General features: G+C 37.2%; 1 protein-coding gene across 4 annotated transcripts in view; it reads right to left on the bottom strand.

Annotated features, from left to right (window-relative positions):
* Window positions 1-642: 642 nt before the first annotated feature.
* NBN (nibrin) overlaps window positions 643-20,493 on the bottom strand; it is a 56,997-nt gene continuing 37,146 nt past the window's right edge. For all 4 annotated transcript variants that reach the window (XM_061123819.1, XM_061123821.1, XM_061123820.1 and 1 more), the window contains 6 exons: window positions 17,607-18,048; window positions 12,595-12,663; window positions 11,240-11,395; window positions 9,863-9,976; window positions 2,117-2,166; window positions 643-810 (listed from right to left, as the gene is read on the bottom strand). In XM_061123819.1, the coding sequence (XP_060979802.1) occupies window positions 780-810; window positions 2,117-2,166; window positions 9,863-9,976; window positions 11,240-11,395; window positions 12,595-12,663; window positions 17,607-18,048 (862 nt within the window). In that variant the 3' untranslated portion in view covers window positions 643-779. The remainder of the gene's footprint in view (window positions 811-2,116; window positions 2,167-9,862; window positions 9,977-11,239; window positions 11,396-12,594; window positions 12,664-17,606; window positions 18,049-20,493) is intronic.

The raw sequence follows: 20,493 nt of genomic DNA, 5'->3' as shown, positions 1-20,493 counted from the left end.
CTACTTTTTAGATTAAAAAAACTAGGATTCTAAAAAGCTCAACTTTTTAGAGTGTTACTCAACACCCAGTTTAGTAAGACCACCACACAGGTCTTACCTCATTTTAGGGAGATGTCCCCAAGCTTGATGACACCCTCCACTGTCATTTCCAATATTAGAATAATAAGTGGGTGGCATCTTCAATACTAGAATCCATTTCACTTGGGTTACTTCAGTTCAGGAAAGACTACAGCATAATGGAAAAGAAAAAATGATAAAAAGGAAAAATACTATGCTCTGATGTTACTATAACCTTCCAATCCAGTCAATAAAAAAAGAGTAAGGTATATAACATTGTATCATTTCTATAGGAAATTACTGAAAAATGATATGCATAGAAATTTGAATAGGCACTAAAAATCTCTGTAAAGAAATGAGTATCATGGACTTTTTCAGAGGCAAGGAGACAGACAGCCAGGACAGTGGTAAAAGGGAGACTTTTTAACCTTTTACCTTTTTATACTTTTAGAATTTTGAACTATGACTATATTAACTATTCAGTAAGTTAAAATCACATTTAAAAATGAAAAAAAATTATAAAAGATGAGATGACAAAGACTAAAAACAGAACAAACAATACTTATTGTCATAAACAAAAGAAACTGAGTTTGTGTGTTTTATTTAACAAATTTAGGCCATAAACTTAAATCTTCTATACACAGTATGAACGTACTGCAGAGGAAACTCGAAGTAAATACTAAACAGGAAATGTTTTTCTGTGGCTTCTTCATAAAACCTTGTTATCTTCTCCTTTTAACATTAGGATTGTATCTGCAAAGAAAGAAACTGAGTCAGATGGTATCTAGATAAATAATGGTGCTCCTTTCACAAGTTAAAGGGCTTTCAAAATATAGACACACTTTGGCAAACAGAATGAGAATGCCAATGTTATCCCTAGGATCAAATATTAAGCGAAGACTTAAAGTAAAACATCATCAAAAATCCTGTAAAAGCTTTAAAGTAATTAATGAAAACAACAGTTTAAAAATTAATACATGTTTTTATACTTTCTCCAGACTAGCTGCAAACAGATCTCTCTACTCCCACATTAAATTTTACCATTTGCCCAAAAGAGCAGAATGAACCTAAAATATAATTATGTTATAAAAAGTCTTCTCCTATAGCAACTGAACAAATGTAGTTGGGCAACTATTCTCATCTGACTATACTTACGAAAAATCAGCACTATTTGTCAACATTTTCATCAATGATTCATACTCTCAATAATATAATTAAAAATCAAATTGGCTATGAAACAGACTCAAAATTACAGTATTTCTTTGGGAAAACATTATTCCACCCTAGCCAGTGTCTACCTACTATATTGTATTTTATGAATATTTGAGAGCTAATTTTTATAAAACTTGTTGGGCCTGCAAGAATGCTGAAAATGTTAAATCTGAATTAAATTATTATTACCCATTATAACTCCTCTAACCCTCTCACAAAAACCTGCTTTGAAACTCTAATCCAGCTTCTTATTTTCATGTCTGGTATTTTACTTATCTGATTTCAAACTCCATTCACTCATAATTCTTCCTACTCAGGGCTGAAGATCTCAAAATACATCAGTCAGACTCACCCAGCTCAGGGACCTTCATTTGTCTAAATACCCCACGGTGGTGGCGGTTTAGTTGCTAAGTCACATCTTACTCTTGCAACCCCTTGGTCTACAGCCCACCAGACTCCACTGTCCAGGGGTTTCCCAGGCAAGAATACTGGAGTGGGCTGCCATTTCCTTCTCCAGGGGACCTTCCCGACCCAAGGATCAGACTGCATCTCCTGTGCTGGCAGGCGGATTGTCTACCCCTGAGCCGCCAGGGAAGCCCAAATGCCCACATGTGTTTTAAACATCTTGTGATACAGTGCAACTGAATTAAGCCCAAGCCTTGAAGCTATATGCAGTAGTAAAGAGGTGCTCAAGTAGTTAAAAAAAAAATTAAAACCAAGACAAAATAGTATTTAGGTGAAGGTACCAAGTGTAATTTTAAGGAAAGGGGTCGAAACATTTAAACTCTATCAACAGAACTGAGTGTTATATACAACAATTCACAAGAAAGCTGAAATTAAACTTTACCTAAAGAGGTCATCAGCAAGAGAGTCTTCTTTTGCATGTTGATTTTGAACCTGTCAAAATTAACATAATTTCAAAGATTTGCTCAAGGACAAATACACAGTTACTGAAACTGCCATGCTGGTTCACTGCAAGGGTTAACAGCCGCCTGTTGCTCTGACTAAGCCATAAGAAAATCACCATGGGAAAGAATAAAAGCAAAATATAGCAGTACAGCATAACCCAAATAAAAGTACACTGGGTTGATTCGTTGGGGTCGTCATACCCTGCTAAACTAAAGAAAAACAGTGTGGACCTCGGAACGCCAGGTCAGTGCAAGTTCAGAATGCTGCTTGTGCACACACCAAGATGTTTTCCCAAGGCTTATGTGGGTCTATGACCTCCAGCTAGGTGATAGCCCTTGTACAAGAAAATAACAAAGACAGTTTAAAGTAATCAATAAAATGGGAGACATGACCGGGGTCACAGGAGGCTGACTTCAACCAGCACAACAGATTGTTTCTGTTGTCAAGACACTAAATAAATGTGATGGGGCTCCAAGGAACAGGGCTCTTGATCCAAGAGGTCTTGAGTCCCCTGGTCCCATCTTCAAAACTTTCATTCTGTCTCTAGTTTCTTTTTCCCCAGACTGTGCATCGACCACTTTCAATCCCTACCTGCTCTGCGCTGGCTGTAGCAGCTGACCACATCCTGGAGGTCACCAGTTTTCGCCCATTCAACAGATCCGTTCCATTTTCCCTTCATGCCAAGATTATTGCAGAAGTCCCCTAATCAAATTTCTCCAGCCAATCTCCTCTCAAAGGCAACCAACACATATACTGCTAGTTTGTTAAGTTTTTAAACATTTTTTTTCCTGCAAAACCCTTTTACTAAATGAAATGTCAATGTTTTGAGATCATGCCACTGCTGGAGGCCTGAGAGGATAATATTTACTCTGCCTTCAACCAGAGCAGCTCTCCAGTGAAAGCAGCTCTCCTCCTCACAGTCCCAAATCAGGGCTCAGAAACTGCTACTGAATTACCTCATCCACAAAGTAATTTTGCACACAAACTCAAACTCCTAAAGCAACTTTGGGACTTAGGACCAGAAATACCCTGTGCTGCATGCATCCTTCCTCAAGTCCAGCTATGATCTTACCGTGTGCCATTCAAAACCCTTCAATGACTTCCCCAACCTACCAAAGAAAACACACACTCTTGAGTCTGACGACCCCTAAGTGGGAAAGGGTCTTCATGACCTGGCTCCATTTTACTTTCTCAATCACTTCTCACCCTCTTCTTCATGAACCCTATAAAGCCAGATAAACTGAATCAAACAAAAGGCAAAACACCACCCACACCTCCTAGCAAACATACTGGCCTCTCTGCTTTTGTTCATGTTTCTCCCTCTACCTAGAAATTACTTCCTTTTCCTCCTCTGTCCACATCTGACCATCTTTCAAGGTGCATTTGATCAATAATTATTTACTGCCTCTTATGTGTCAAGGAACATGTTCTTCACCTTTAACAATGGCTTTCTGAGTCTCTTCATTTAAAAGTAAGTCTGACACTGCCATGATTGAAATGCATAACCAACAGGGTCCTACTGTACCACACACGGAACTCTGCTCAATGTGCCGTGGCAGCCTGGACGGGAGAGGACGGACACATGCATGTGAAGGGACTCATGCCTGAGCCCCTCACAGTTCACCCGAAACTATCACAACATTGCTAATCAGCTGTACCCCAATACAAAATAAATAATTTAAGAACATAGAAACGAGTCTGATATGAAGAACTCCCACAAAACTTTAGCTATGTGACTCCTAGATTCTTATCAATTTCTACCTTTTGTTATAATTATTTGTATCACTTCTCCACTAAAGAAGTGTAAGTTCACTGAATGCAGATACTGTTTGTTTACTATAAATAATTTACATTTATGTGTTTCTAGATACTATCTTAAAACCGTTTCTAAGAAAAACTCACTTAATCTTCATATAACTTCACTACTATTTTACACTATTATCCCAATTTTAACCAATAAGGAACAGAGACTTAGGTTAAGAAAAATCAGAAAACTGTCATACGGAAGAACTGGGATTGACCAGGTCTACTTGAATAAGAGCACCAGCTTATACTTGCAGGGATTCAAACTTACCAGGATGATTTTCTATTCATAAAATGAAATGTAAAATGAAATTACATCTTTTTACGTTTTCTAATAAGTAGAGCAGAACACAAATGGAAGAAACAAATAGATGGAGAAATATACCATGCTCTTGGATTGTAAAAATCTATATTGTGAAAATGAGCATACCTAAATACCAAAATGAATATTACCCAAAGCAATTACCTATTCAATGCAATCCCTATCAAATGACCAACAGTATTTTTCACAGAACTAGAACAAATAATTTCACAATTTGTATGGAAACACAAAAGACCCTGGACAGCCAGAGTCATCTTGAGAAAGAAGGAACTAGAGGCATCAACCGTCCTGACTTCAGATTCTACTACAGACCACAGTCATCAAGACAGTATAGTGTTGGCACAAAGGCAGAAACACAGATCACTGGAACAGAACAGAACGTCCAGAGATAAATCCACACACCTATGGACACCACATCTTTGACAAAAGAGGCAAAAATAAACAATAGAGAAAAGACAGTCTCTTCAACAAGTGGTGACGGGAAAACTGGTGAACTACGTGTAAAAGAATGAAACCAGAACACTTTCTAATAGCATACACAAAAATAAACTCAAAATGGATTAAAGACCTAAATGTAAGACCAGAAACTATGCAGGATACTCTTCGACATAAATCACAGCAACATCCTCTATGACCCACCTCCTAGAGTAATGGAAATAAAAACAAGAATAAGCAAATGGGACCTACTTAAAAGTTAAAAGCTTTTGCACAATGAAAAAAACTATAAGCAAAGTGAAAATACAGCCCTAAGAGGAGAAAATAATAGCAAATGAAACAACTGACAAAGAATTAATGTCCAAAATGTACAAGCAGCTCACACAGTTCAATACCAGAGAAACAAACAACCTAATCAAAAAGTGGGCAAAAGACCTAAACAGCTATTTCTCCAAAGAAGACATACAGATGGCTAATAAACACATGAAAAGATGCTCAACATCACTCATTATTAGAGAAATACAAATCAAAACCACAATGAGATATCATCTCACACTGGTCAGAATGCCCATCACCAAAAAGTCTACAAACAATAAATGCTGGAGAGGGTGTGGAGAAAAGGGACTCCTTTTACACTGTTGGTGGGAATGCAAACTGACACACCCACTCTGGAGAAGAGTGTGGAGATTCCCTGAAAAACGGAACAGAACTGCCATTGACCCAGCAATCCCACTGCTGGGCACATACCCCACAGAAACCAGAACTGAGAGAGACACATGTACCCAAATGTCCATCGCAGCACTATTTATAACAGTTAGGACATGGAAGCAACCTAGATGTCCATTGACAGATGAATGGATAAGGAAGTTGTGGTACATACACACAGTGGAATATTACTCAGCTATAAAAAGGAACGCGTTTGAGTCAGTTCTAATGAGATGGATAACTCTGGAACCTATTATAGAGTGAAGTAAGTCAGAAAGAGACAAATACTGTATATTAACTCCTATGTATGGGATTCAGAAGATCCTACATGCAAGGCAGCAAAGGAGACACAGACATAAAGGACACTCTTGGACTCAGTGGGAGAAGGCGAGGGTGGGATGATGTGAAAGAACAACATAGAAACATGTATATTACCATATGTAAAACAGACGACCAGTGCAAGTTCAGTGCATGAAGCAGGGCACCCAAAGTCAGTGCTCTGGGACCACCCAGAGGGATGGGGTGGGAAGGGAGGTGGGAGGGGGTTTAGGATGGGGGTGACACGTGTACACCTATGGCCGATTCATGTTGATGTATGGCAAAAACCATCACAATATTGTAAAGTAATTATCCTCTAATTAAAATAAATTATTTAAAAAAGAAAAATCAGCTTTATATTGTACATCTCAGTAAAATTATTAAGTAAATTAGTGTTAAAAAACAAATAAATGGCATTCCTATTACTGGCATTTATCAGTGGCTTGGGAGAACTACATATCACAGTCTTTAAAAATCCAAATCAGGTTGGGTAGAATTCAGAGAGTTATGTTTAATGCACAGAAGGAAAATATCCTATATTCAAAGAGAGTATGGGAACTAAGTGATAGTGAAAACTAAGACTGGTCTGCAGTAAAAGAAGAGAAAGAAGGTCTTAAACAAAAGGCAGGGAACACAGAAGAGTACCTAGAGCAAGCACAGGGAAATGAGACATCAAGACAGCACATCTGTTCAGGAGCCATGGCCATGTAGAAGGAAAAAGTCAACTCTTTCGTAGCAAATTCTACTCAGAGTACCTAGAATTGCTCTGGGGAAAGAAGTAGATTCGACAGAATAAATCTAGAACACAGTCCCTCTACTAATGCTAATGAAATAAAAGAAAGAAACAAGTCAGCAGCTGCACCATCATTCTCTCAGCTTCACCCCATCCAAGAACAAATAACACTCAACAGTTATAAACTAATCAAGATGTTGATTTCAAAAACGTAGCTGTGCAAAGAACCCAAAGACTAATGCAACTGATTCCTAACACTCCTCCAACTCATTAAAAGGTGCTACAGAACTGTCCAAACCTGAGGATTCTTACTAATACTACAAATTTGGGAAAGAGCAGTCTGAGCAGGAAGAGAAAACACCTCCTGCTGGACTGCTGGGAGGGGGCTGACGGCGCGCAGAGGTGAGTAAGTGGGGCTGACACTGACCAAAGACACAGGCCGCAGGCACCCCTGAGAGATCAGGCAACCAACCTGAAATGCGAGGTTATCCTCTGCTGGGAAGAGACACCCTCCCTGGCACATACTTAGTTCCATTCCCAGGAAGAGCAGCACATGGCTTTACCTGACCACCCCACCTCCCCAGGGTCAGTTCAGTGTTCTCCGGCAATAGCAAGTAGATGGGACACGCTACATGCCTTTGACTGAATATGCTGCCCTAAGGACAAGTATGGATGCACTGGGGTAGGAGTGATTTTAACTACATTCAATTTCTACCTCAAAGTGCTTCTTTTAAAAATAATTTTATTTGTTTATTTTTGGCTGTGCTGGGTCTGCACTGCTACGCAGGCTTTTCTCTAGTTGCACCAAGTGGGGGCTTCTCACCGAGGTGGATTCTCCCATTGTGGAGCATGGCCTCTAGGGGGTGTGGGATCAGGAGTTGCGGCTCCGAGGCTCCAGAGCACGGGCTCAGTACTTGTGGCTCACGGGCTTAGCTGCTTGGCAGCGTGTGGGATCTTCCCACATCAGGGATCGAACCCATGTCTCTTGCACTGGCAGGCGAATTCTCTACCACTGAGCCACCAGGGAAGCCCCAGACTGGTTTTAGAACGTAATCCCTGCATAAGACGTCACATGCTGGGTCACACAGCAAACAATATCTGGACAGGTCTTTTACTTTAAATGGTGGCAAAATTAAACAAAACAGCAAAGCCACTCCACATTCAGATGGGGGGAAAAAAGAGAGAGGCGAGAACAGAACATGCCAAAGACAGGTAAAGAACTTGGTCTGCAAGAAACAATAACCCATGAATAAAAGATGCATAATTAATAAGAACATGAAAGCAATAAAATAAGAACAAAAAAGTTAAATGAGAGGAAAAACACAATGAAATGAAATGGCAATGAATGCTAAGTAAACAAACTGAAACTGTAATGACACCATTTCAGAATTAAGAAATAGCTAACACGGTTTCCACTATTATAAATGTTGTATTAAGTAGTGTCTTCTGTAATTCTCACAAAAAGCCTGTGAAATGGAGGTACTATTATTGCTCCCATTCTGCATAGGAGGAAACAGAGGAATAATAAAATAATGTTTAAATGGGTAATTAGGATTTTAATTATTTCTAATTAGGTATAATGAAGTCAAGATCACATAATATAGCTGGTGAGGAATAGAACAGATACAACTGAAATTTGAATTTCTGATATAGTTAAAGAGCATAAAGAAAACCACAGTGAATGTAGAAGAAATGGATGTGAAACAGGTGATTTAATAAAGGAGAGTAATGCCTTAAGTGTAGTGATCCCAGCAAATATAAAAATGTCTTTAAGGAGGTAATAGAAAAGTTCTTTGAAATAAAAACCTGCATTTAAGCCATAATAAAGCAAAATACAAGTCCTGAGACGTTACCAAGTACCAAAGTCAGCTTTCGACCTGCCCTGTGCGGATCTGCAGACCACAGAAACCCAGGCTCTCCTCTGACATCTGTGTGGGAAAGGAGCATTATGAAAGAAAACCCAGGACAAGGAATCAAGGACTCCAGTATTAAAGGGTGAAACAGGAACAAACTCTACAACACACAAAAAGCGCAGCAAATACACTTGCTTGTCTTGACCCGATACAAACTGAAAGAAAGGAATTTTTAAAAATCTCACTAAGTTTATAATGACAGGTTAGCCTTCACTCAAGCTCTGGGTCCAAATATGTATTAACTAGCTGAATGGTCCAAAAACATTACAAGCAGAGATTAAAGGAGTCTCCTATTTCTGGAGGAAATAAACCTGAAATTAGACTTAAGGATTCCCAAGAGATCAAGTTCCCAAGGAAAAGGAGCAGTTCACATTCAAAGATGACAAAATATGTACTTGGAAACAAGGCACCCTGAGAGAGAACTAGATTAAACATATCAACACTTTAGGTGTTGAATATAAAACAGCAGCTTTAAAATATCAGGGAAATAAATGAAATGCGCTTTCAGAAATAAAACCATGCAGTATGTTGAGTGAAAACTCAATGGATGAGTGAAATACCAACCAGACAGATCTGATGAGAGAAATACTAAACCGGAAGACAATATGAAGAAATTATCAAAAGTAACATCCAAAGAAACGAAGGAGTGAAATATCTAGAAAGGAGGGGAGATACACTGAGGAGAAATGGGGACTTAGGTCACATCAGAGAGCACGAAAGTGACATCGCCCCTACTCCCTAATTACCAAACAGCCTGCTGAGACGATCAATGGAGCCCCACCTTTGGTTTTCAGGAACAGTGGATAATCAGGCAAAGAACCAAGAAGACGACTTTCTAACTCTGGATGTGGACTTTGATTATCTCTCAATTCAGTGGTCATGTGTTTCTGAATTCTTAACTGCCATGTAGTACTTCTGTACTAAAAGACTCCTCAATTTAATGAATTTTTGTTCAATTCTTCAGTTTAAAAAAAGGGGTTGAAAGAATTATGGATCAGGTGGACAGTCCTGTTACAGAATATATATACACTGGGACTCACAATACCCAGAAAGTAAAGGAAGCATATTTTTGTATTCTCTCCTGAGTTCTCATTAGAGTTTATAAACACATGCAGCTGATTATCTGTAAACCAGTGAGATTTTGGAAACCACATCCTAACATGGAGAGCTGTATAGCTGTTCATATTTTCCCAAAAGAGCAATTTTATAACTGAGGTATGGGTTCCTGAGGCTTAGGCAGCAAATTAGCTCTAGATATGATCAATAAATTTAGAAGTCCCTTAAAGAAGCGTTATGGAAAGGTGTAAATTAATCTTAATGCTCTGTAACTCAGGAATTTTTCTGAATAACCTTAGGTCACTTATCTTAAGTTTGGTTTTTAAGAAGAATTTGCTCTAAGGAAATCACAAGGGATCAAATAATCAAACAAGTTACTGGGTCTGGATTCCTACTAACCTCCATTTCTTGCCTCAACCACTCTTCTAATTCTGTATTCTTTCGAGCATGATGAGCTATTAGATCTGATCCTCCAATGATCTGTGGAAGTTTTCCTGCTCCAGGAAATGTGACCTGTTAAACAGAAAACCTTGTTAAATGCACTAAAAAATTAAGACAATCATATTTAAAAAAAAAAAAAAAAAAAAAACACAAAGACTGTAAATCACATGTAAGTTCTAAACATATTTATATCGTATAAATTAAAATGAGTGAAAGAGAGCAGAAACAGTCATTTCATTGATTTGAGTATATACAGAAAAATTCAGACAAATCCTTTCATGAGAGGCAATCCCTTTAAACTTCTTTTTGTATAAAAATTGAATTTCTTTTAGTCTCAAAAAATTTCCTTGGCCAAGGATATTATTAGTATTTTTAAGGGTTTTAAATTTTTCCGAACTATTTTCCAGAAGTTTGTACTACTTTACACTTTCACCATTCCTGTGCCAACAGTGAATATTACATTGCTTTTTATGTGGTTAGCTTCATTAATTAACAAATTTAGTATGTCTTTTGCATTTGAATTTAATGAGATTTTGTAACATTATATTGAACACGAATGCCCCTGTGCTATTCATGTGGGGTGGAAAATAAGTGGGAGATATTTCCCATTGTCCGCTCTAAGTAGAAGAGATTCTTCCTGTTAAGTGGCGTTCAGAACACTTTAATAGTATTATAATACTCTAAATGGCTCTAAAGTCATAGGCAGAAAACTAGTGTTAATAGTAGCTCACATTCGAGAGGAAAAAACCACAACACCGTGTAGTCACAGCAAAAATCACATAGATCATGTTCTAGAGAAAAGCAGTCTTTCACAGCAATCACTTTTGAAAAAATTACTATATTTTGATCAAATGCATAAGCAAAACCTAGCAGGTCAACAGTAGTATGGAGCAAGAAACAAAACACCCTAGAATAGACAACAAAAAGAATACAGACGGGATGAAAAATATTCTTTCAGCACTCTATGCTTTCATTGCTGAGGACACAGGTTTGATTCCTAGTTGGATACTAAGATCTTGTAAGCTGCACTGAGCAACCAAAAGATGACCAAAACAGGAAAGAAAGAAAAAGAACTAGGAGGACCCTAGCCAAAAGCCTGCTGTGTAAGGTAGAAAAAAACGGGTAAACAGCATCCTTTAAAGAATTCAACCTTAATAGTTTGTTTTATATATTAATTTAAGTGTCAGTGTATCTACTTACTAGAGTAACTTTTAACTGTTTCAAGCAGAAGAAATAGCATCAGTTTTCAACATAAACTGCTCTTATTACTATTTAGTATACTTCTAAAAATATTTCAAACACTGCACTCTTGTTGCATTTTAAAGGAATGCATACCTTTTTGAATTTCTTGAAATTCTTTAGTTCACCATAATCATTATTCACACTGGATGCATTTCTGGAGGTGGAGTTACGAACCACCAGTGACCGAAATTCAGTCAGTAACACTTTCCTCGGAAGCATCTCATCACCATCCTGAAGTTCACCATTGTTCTTAAACAGTGTTAAGATGGATAAAATAAGAAGGAAAAGGAAAATTACTTGTCACTTAAAGAACTTATAGAAAAAAGTTCAAATATCTGAAAAAACAAAAAAAAAAGGTTTATTTCTGACATCTGAACTTTGTACTTGAAATCAAATCTTATCTATTTCAAAACCAGAAAATTACTCAAGTAGTTATTTCTGACTCTAACTTCAGAAACATTTATAACACTCATGTATGACAAAAGACTAAAAAGCCATAAAGTATCTGATATTTAATAGCATATTCTAGTAAAAATCATCCCAATAAACTATTTTATCTTCTTGTATATATTTTCTGGGCAAGAAACAGTTTGCTTCTTTTCATTAAAACCATACACTGAGATTATTATATTATCCATTCTACAAGTTATCTGTACTATGCTTAAGTTTTCTTGATTTTCAGTAATTTATGTTTTTTATTAGTTTGGACACCTCAAAAAACTCAACCACTAATTCTGGGCACACACCACCTCATTAACTGAAAGCCACTTTTTAAATTCCAGATTAACAATTATTTAATCAGTGTGAAGATTCCTTTCTGTTGCTGGAAGAGATTCTTTACGTCATTTACTTTTACTATTAACTAAGCAGCTACATATCCATGTTCTTGCAGCTGCCCAAGGCTGACCATCTTAGTTTTTAAACTGCTTTACTATATATCCACCTGCAAGCTGCCAACAGGACTAAGATAAAGACAGGAAGAGACGAAAAAACAGAAAAATCAAAAGAAAAGGTTCATGTGACAGTGACGGAATGTAATCAGGAACTCTAATGACAATAGCCTAGTATTCTTGTAGTTTGTTCTAGAGTTTACAAATAGTTCATACCCATTACTCTGTTTTATATAAACAACAACTCTACTGTAGAAATGTCCAGTGTCTTTATAAACAGAAGACCTGAAGCCCGTAGACGTGAGAATGGCCTATTGAAGGCCTCACATCTGTGGGGTGGAGGGCAGAGTCACACTCAGGCTTCCTCCACGTGCTTTTTGCTATACCATGCTCATAATGTGATCTGTCCATTTCCAGAGGAAGCATAATTATGAAACAGACCAAAATTACAGAAACAGAATCAGCTTTAATCCTAAGAATGAAGACTCGTAGAAAAAAAGTCAATGAAATGACAGGCAATATAAGTCAAATCTTTATAAAAATTAAAAAATTCCTCACAGATAGTTCTTTAGTTGACCAGAGTGGTTCTTCCTTGAGCTCACACTTCTTCTCAATTTCATTTTCTTGCTAAAGAAATAAAAAATATTGTTCATAAGAGTTACAAGACGGAACCTTTCTGAAAACCTTAGAGATTATTCATGTTCTTGATCTACGACTTTCAAGTATCTTTCCTAGAGAAACTATGAGATGAGAATAGAAATATATTTAGAAAAAGACTGTAGGATGAGTTATAAGAGTAAAGACCTGGAAGCAATCTGAGTTCATATAGGTTATATAAAGAGTATAATATGAAAAATGATCATAATATAAAGGAATTACAATGTCTCTAAAACTGCATTAACATTTGAGTCCAATTTAAAAAATAAGATTTAAAAAAGAAAATGCCAAAATATTAACTGTGGTTATCTACAGAGGATAGGATTATCAACAAATTGTTATATTTTTATTTTTCATATTTCTACATGATTGTGTATTACTTTTATAGTCAAAAATAAAAACAAATTTTTAAGGAAGTCTATCTAAATTTATTTAGAATTGAATGTTAAATATCCTTAATCCAGGAAGTTATTTTAATTGTTCAAGGTATTTCTCTATAAAAAAATGGAGACTTTCTTGCATAAAATCATACTATCCTTCATATTCATAGCTCACATACGAGATAAAAGTACATGACACAGATAGCTTTCTAATACTTTCAATAAAAACTACAATCCCTTTGGATACAATAGGGTGGCATATCATTTTACATCAAATTTTCAATGATTCAGTAATAAAAATGCAGAAAAATGTTAATAATAAAGTTGGAAAGAAAAAGCAAAATGTACTCTGAGCTTGCTTAGAGACTAAAGAAATTAATGTTATTTATCAGTAGTAAGATTAAAAATGTCTATTCCAAGGCAACCACATACCCTTTTATTGAGTATTTTCACATACATCACCCACTGTAAGTTGTTACCACAATCACATTTTAACCCCCTATGTTTTTTTCCCCATTCTGTCTTACTACCTCAAACTTGCTTATCCCCTTGAGCAAGTTTTTATTTCCCATCTCAGAGAATCACACTATAAAACCATACCCAGAGCCTTGGACTGTAAGCTTGGAAATTTTCCAATACTTTTTCCTCTCTTCTCATTTCTCTTATTAAGTCAATCACCAAGTCTGAGAGATTCTACCTCCTAAAGTTCTATCAAACTTACCCTCTCAGACTGCCTTTCATGTTAGCACGCCCACTGTCTAGAATGAATGAATGACATTTTGAGAAAGCTGACAAAGGGAACAGCCAAAAGAATAGGGTGAACCAAGGATTTCTGTCCCAGTTGTCAAAACCTACGTAAGTCAGCCTGGCAAGTTACATAACTCCTGTCGTCCGCGTCCAAGTCTGTTCAGTGTGTGGAGTACTACCTCAGTGTACGCTGCTGCGAACAGCCGATGGTATCCAGTCAATGACAGGCGTAACTGCCAGGCTCTCAAAGACGCTATAGGCTTGCCTAGCGGCTCAGACGGTAAAGAATCTGCCTGCAATGTGCGAGACCCAGGTTTGATCCCTGGGTTGGGAAGGTCCCCTGGAGGAGGGCATGGCAAGCCACTCCAGTATTCTTGCCTGAAGAATCCCCATGGACAGAGGAGCCTGGTGGGCTATAGTCTATGGTGTCACAAAGAGTCAGACACAATTGAGTGACTAGGCACATAGTTGTTTAAGAAAAGAGGAAAACTTAATTCAAAATAGAAGGGTAGAAATGAGGTGAAGAAGAGATTTCTGTGGACAGCGGGTGCTGTTAGGAGGAAGGTTAACAAGGATGTGTAGTCATGTCGGCATTTTATGAAGACTGGGGAATTGAAAGCAAAGCCAAGACTCTGGGACAGCTGTCATTCACATGAGGATAAACCCCTAACAGGTATCTAGCCAACAGCTTTCTATTTTAGCTTATAGGAACTCTTACAGACATGCTAGAATCCATATTTAATCCTCAAACACAAAAATGACTGTTCTGATATCAATGTATTTTAGAAAACGTCCTTCTGATACACAGCTGAGGAACCCAGTGCCGGAGAGAAGCATCATAATTTTGCCTTCTTGAGCTTCCCTGGTGGCTCGGTAGTGAAGAACCTGACTGCAACGCAGGAGACGTGGCAAGAGCCACAGGTTCAACTCCCAGGCTGGGATGATCCCCTGGAGAAAAAAATGGCAACCGACTCCAGTATTCTCGCCTGGATTTCCTTTTTCAAAAAAGTTTTTAAAAATTATCTTACATTGAAAGCAAAAATACCTTTGTTAACAAGGTTCTTACTAAAAAAGTATAAAAATAGTGATTTAACTTTAGTATTTCCAGAAGCATGTCACAATCAAGTTGCTACTCACTCTCCAAAAGTATGCTACAACGTATTTATGTTGTATCATGTTTTTATTCAAAATGTCAGGAGTTCTTAAAAAAAAAAAAAAAAAAGGACAAAGGAAATTATGCTGCAGAATCATAGAGCAAAATAAAATAATTATATTCCCTGGTATCATAATACAGCATGTAAACCTTGGCATTAAATGAAAGGTTTTCCCAGGTCCACAAAAAACTGTTAAATGGTTCTCATACCACTGGAGGGTATATGGTGCTCATTTCTTGTCTCTCCCATTCTGGGCCCTAATGCCCAATTCCATGGGTGACATGAGCCCTGGAAGAATGTGTGGTCAAAGCACTTCATTGGAATTAATTAGCAGACAGGATTGACCAATGTATTCTGCGACTAAAACTACAACTCTGTCAGACAGACCTGTGGTACTGCCGAGTGGTGGACCCATCTGCAAAAGAATTTAAGAAAAAGAAAAAAAAAAAGCCTATTAAAAAAGATATAAACTATGTAAAAGGACAAGAAGACTAGAAAAAAAAAAAAATCAGGAAAAATTAGAAATAAATATAGAAGGATAGGGTCCCACAAGGCAAAGGCATTCCCAAAGTGACGTAAATAGGGCCTGACTTTCTAAAGACTGTAGTATTACGTACTAGCCTGAACACAGATTCTTGTACAGTCTAGAGCTGAAGTGACAATTAAAACTCAGAGTGAAAGTAGAATAAATATATCTAATAAACATCTTTATAAAGGGATATAAATTTATTAAACTTAGGACATCATCCCTTGGATTTCATCAAATGCCATATTAAACCAGCTTATCTAATTCTCCACTACAATAGAAATTGCTACAGAAGTGACTTATAGGATATATAAACCTCTTGGTTCAATTAATCTTTTCTGTAATGTGACAACTAATCTTAAAACTTTGATAATAAAGGACTTGTCTGCCTTTGAAGTTCTCCATCTTGCTAACAGATATCTCAGTATCCATTCTCTTTCTCCCTTATTAATATAACTTTTATATTAATTAAGGGACAGTGTTGTCCTAAGTGATGTACTAAGTTTGAAGCATTTCCCAGACCCTCTTGGAGATAGAGGGTTAGGGCTGGGGTTGGCAAAGACCATAACTAAATCCTGGCCAACAACCAAAGCTGTCAAGTGGGGTTTCTGAGAAAGCTCCTTAGAATGAACTCAAGCGGGAAGCCCTTTACCCTGTTGCCTTTCCACCTTCTTCTTCCTCCCAGGCAAGTTGACCTGATGGCCAGAGATGCCATCTCATGAAGCAGAAAGATAGACACCTAGGAAATTAATACCAGCAGCTACCAAGCAGCTTTGGTTACCTACCTCTGGGCATCTTCTATAGGAAAAAAAAATAATAACCCTATCTTATTTAAGCCACTGATTTTTAAAGACAGCAGAATTCTTAACTAATACAATGCAGGAATTTTTTCTGGAAAGAAAACTGGACATGCTGAATCAGGATCTCTGGGCCTTTGGTCTGGGAATCCTTATTTTTAAAAGCTCACCAGGTGATTCTGATGCACTGGTCCAAAGTGGGTATTAAGTATTCACTCATAAGAAGTAATGAACAATGAGGACTTTTTCCTTCATATGAAGATACCAGGATATAGGCTAAGTGAACTGAAAGTTGCTCAGTCATGTCCAACTCTTTCTGACCCCACGGACTGTACAGTCCATGGAATTCTCCAGGCCAGAATACTGGAGTGGGTGGCCGTTCCCATCTCCAGGGTATAGGCTAAACAGGACATATATTCCAATTCTTCAGTAACAGTTATAGATTTATATAGTGCTTGATACACACCAGGTTCTCATCCTCAGTCATTCAGTCGTGTCTGACTCTGCGACCCCATGAACTGTAGCCCACCAGGCTCCTCTGTCCATGGGACTTTCCAGGCAAGAATACTGCAGTAGGTTGCCATTTCCTACTCTAGAGGATCTTCCCGACCCAGGGATCGAATCTGTACCTCCTGCATTTGGCAGGCAGATTCTTTACCACTGCACCATCCGGGAATCTTCAGATTCTCAACAAATGCTTATCAAATTGTTGCACCTGTGCTCTCACCTAATGCGGTAACTAATCTACAAATAGTAGGCTACTTAATAATGCATAAAATATGAAATAATCTAAAAAATAATCTTTGCTGTCTTAGAACAAAGTGAGTAAAACAAATTACCAATATTCATGAAAAGAGAATGGAACATTAAAGATAAAAATGAAAATTAAAAATCTCTAATGATGTTATACATGCTCGATCTTAAAAATTTATTTAAGTAGATACTTTGTTTTGCTAACTTGTTTCATCTCTCAGTGCCTGTTTACTCTATTAAAACACCTCCTATACTTAACATCATGGCCAAATGTCTGATACAATAAAATAGTACAGCCTGGAAATCTACTAAAACAATCATGAATAACAATTTTAGTTGTTGTCATCTATTATAAATAGTCAAAGAATCATTGTATTTTTAACATTTACTTTATCAACCAACAAACTCTTATACTTAACACGGGGTGTAGAAGATTCTAACTTTTCCCCCCAAATAAACAGGAGGACTGCTCATACTGTCAATACAAATATCTAAAGTACTTTTTAACATTCTAAGTTCCTACTTGCAATACTTCTCAATAAATAATGTTACTTACAGATATTTTGTTACTTTCTGGTATTGTTTCATCATTAAAAGTGACATTTGTTTCTATATCCAATCTTGGCCTTTTTCTAATATTGATATCTTCTTGTTTTTGAACTTTCACTTCTCTTTCTAACTCTAGTTCTGTATCCTTGAATAACTGTTCTAATACTTCATCTTCTATGGCTAAATCATCAATTTCTTTTCTTTTTTTTGATTTTAGTTTTTCTGTAAAAAGAGACTCATTGGCATAATTTTTCACAGTGGGTTTTAAATTGGCATCTGCATATGAATTATCTGGGTTTTTTTCCACAAGCACATTCTGAGATAGGTGTTCATCCTTATTTTTCCTTATCGACGATGTAGTTGGTTGTGTTTGTTCTAAAAGAGAACAAGACATTTCCATTCTTGCTGATTTGGATAAAGACATTTCTTGATTTTCTTCATCCCTTTCCCTTGGGTTCAAAAAAGGAGAGAAGAAAACAAGAACAGAAAATGAACACAGCTAAGTAATTTTTTAGTTTGGCAATATTCACCCCCTTCTTCATTTAATTGAAAATATTCCTGGTTTTAATGATTAACAATCTCACCAGAAATAAAAGTAGACATCTGAAAATAGTACATAATTCATACACATTTGACTGTTTTGATAGGACTGATCAATCCCATAGCTTAAATAATAGAGAGATGTTATCTTATTTTTTAAAAGTTGCAATAGTTGATGAATCAGTGTGAAGGAAAATGTAGAATAATATAAAATACAAAAGACTTGTCAGGAAAAAAACAGCTTACTTTGTAATGTAGGGAACTTGTGAGCAAGGAAAAATTGCCCTGGGACTAAAACCTGTTCAGTTCATGAGAGCCAGATTCAAGATAGTAAGTTGAAGTGGCTAAATCCAGCATATAGTGTAAGACTATATGTGTGAATATATGACTAAGTATATTCCATACAATACTAAATTCACTCCGTAAGTGCTAAATACTTAGCTCATTTAAACGGTACTGAGGCCCCCAGAGGACACACAAACTTGGTCTGCTCTCCGGTTTACAAGAGGATGTTGAACTGAACCAGTTAAGAGTGATACCTTAACGAGGCATATTGAACTGGACCAGTTAAGAGTGATACCTTAATGAATCTAAACTAATGTCAGGGTCCAGATCAACCAACCAAGAGGTTTTTGTAATAATCCAAATAATCAGAGTTTAAATTAGAAAGACAGCAACACAAACAGATGGAAAGAGATATTTATAGACAATTAAAAGAAGAATCAGCACTACTGGTTTGGGGAGGCAGAGGAGAAAGAGTCAAAGATGCTGATACAGTAACCTGCTAACAAAATTACATATATAGTGCAATGACAGGGGTGAAAAAGTTTTACGCCCATGATTAGGGAAAAAAGCAGATTTCTGTGGAAAAGTAGGAGTGATATACTACTAAGTCAGGACCAAATATACTGACCATTTATAACCTGAAATGAAACATACATAGTAGGAAGAAAAGAAGTCCTCAATGGGAGCAAAATCAGAGAGGCAAAAAAAAGAAAAAGAAAAACTGAGACACTACCACAAAAAACCAAGAAGAAATCACAAAGAGAACAAAGGCTGAAGAGCTGAGTGTTATCAAAGGGCCACTAGAGGTGTGAAGTGTGTCAGCGACTACTTTCAAGGATGTCAGGTCATGATGAAACACGGTTAGTTAAGAAATATTTCATACAGAAATGGGAACAATAATGTCCTCTTATAAGTTTAACAGTGAATTTAAAAGATAAAGAGCAGTAGCTTCAGGAAGAAATCAAGTCAAGGGAAGGTTTTAAAAACTAAAAATGAGATAGAGTCTTTGAATATAGAAGAAAAGCACCTAGAAGAAGATACTAAAGGTGCTAGAAATTAAGAATAAATGATGAAGCATGGTCCTAGAGGAAATGAGAGGCCTAACGAACAGAAACAGGTAGGTCAAAAAAACTCAGGTGTGGGAAAGCTTTTCAGAAAATGAAACAACAGAAGGAAAAAAATGAGAGAAAATCTATCTAATGAACTTAGTGACTCTTGAGAGTCCCTTGGACTGCAAGGAGATCAACCAGTCAATCCTAAAGGAAATCAATCCTGAATATTCATTAGAAGGACTGATGCTGAAGCTGAAGCTCTAATACTTTGGCCACCTGATGCAAAAAGCCAACTCAGCAGAGACCCTGATGCTGGGAAAGATTGAAGGCAGGAGGAGAAGGGGATGACAGAAGATGAGATGGTTGGATGGCATCACCGACTCCATGGGCATGAATTTGAGCAAACTCCAGGAGATGGTGAAGGACAGAGAAGCCTGGCGTGCTGCAGTCTGTGGGGTCCCAAAGAGTCGAACACCACTGAGCAGCTGAACAACAGCAGCAGAAATGAACTTAGGTAAGAAAGCAATTATACAGAGTGAAGTAAGCCAGAAAGATAAAGACCAGTACAGCATACTAACGCATATATATGGAATTTAGAAAGATGGTAACGATAACCCTATATGCAAAACAGAAAAACAGACACAGATGTACAGAACAGACTTTTGGACTCTGTGGGAGAAGGCGAGGGTGGGATGTTTAGAGAGAACAGCATCGAAACATGTATATTATCTAGGGTGAAACAGATCACCAGCCCAGGCTGGATGCATGAGACAGGTGCTCGGGCCTGGTGCACTGGGAAGACCCAGAGGGATTGGGTAGAGAGGGAGGTGGGAGGGGGGATTGGGATGGGGAATACATGTAAATCCATGGCTGACTCATGTCAATGTATGACAAAAACCACTAAAAAAAAAAAGTAAAGTAAAATAAAATAAAATATCAAAAAAAAAAAAAAAAAAGGCAATGTGGACATTTCTGAGAGGGAATAAGCTCAAAGGGCCACAGCTTTCTACAGAAGCA

Source organism: Dama dama, chromosome 21 (genome assembly GCF_033118175.1).
Source record: "Dama dama isolate Ldn47 chromosome 21, ASM3311817v1, whole genome shotgun sequence".
Classification (NCBI taxonomy): Eukaryota; Metazoa; Chordata; class Mammalia; order Artiodactyla; family Cervidae; genus Dama; species Dama dama.
The sequence above is the reverse complement of the archived record's forward strand: the minus strand, read 5'-3'. Positions and strand labels throughout refer to the sequence as shown.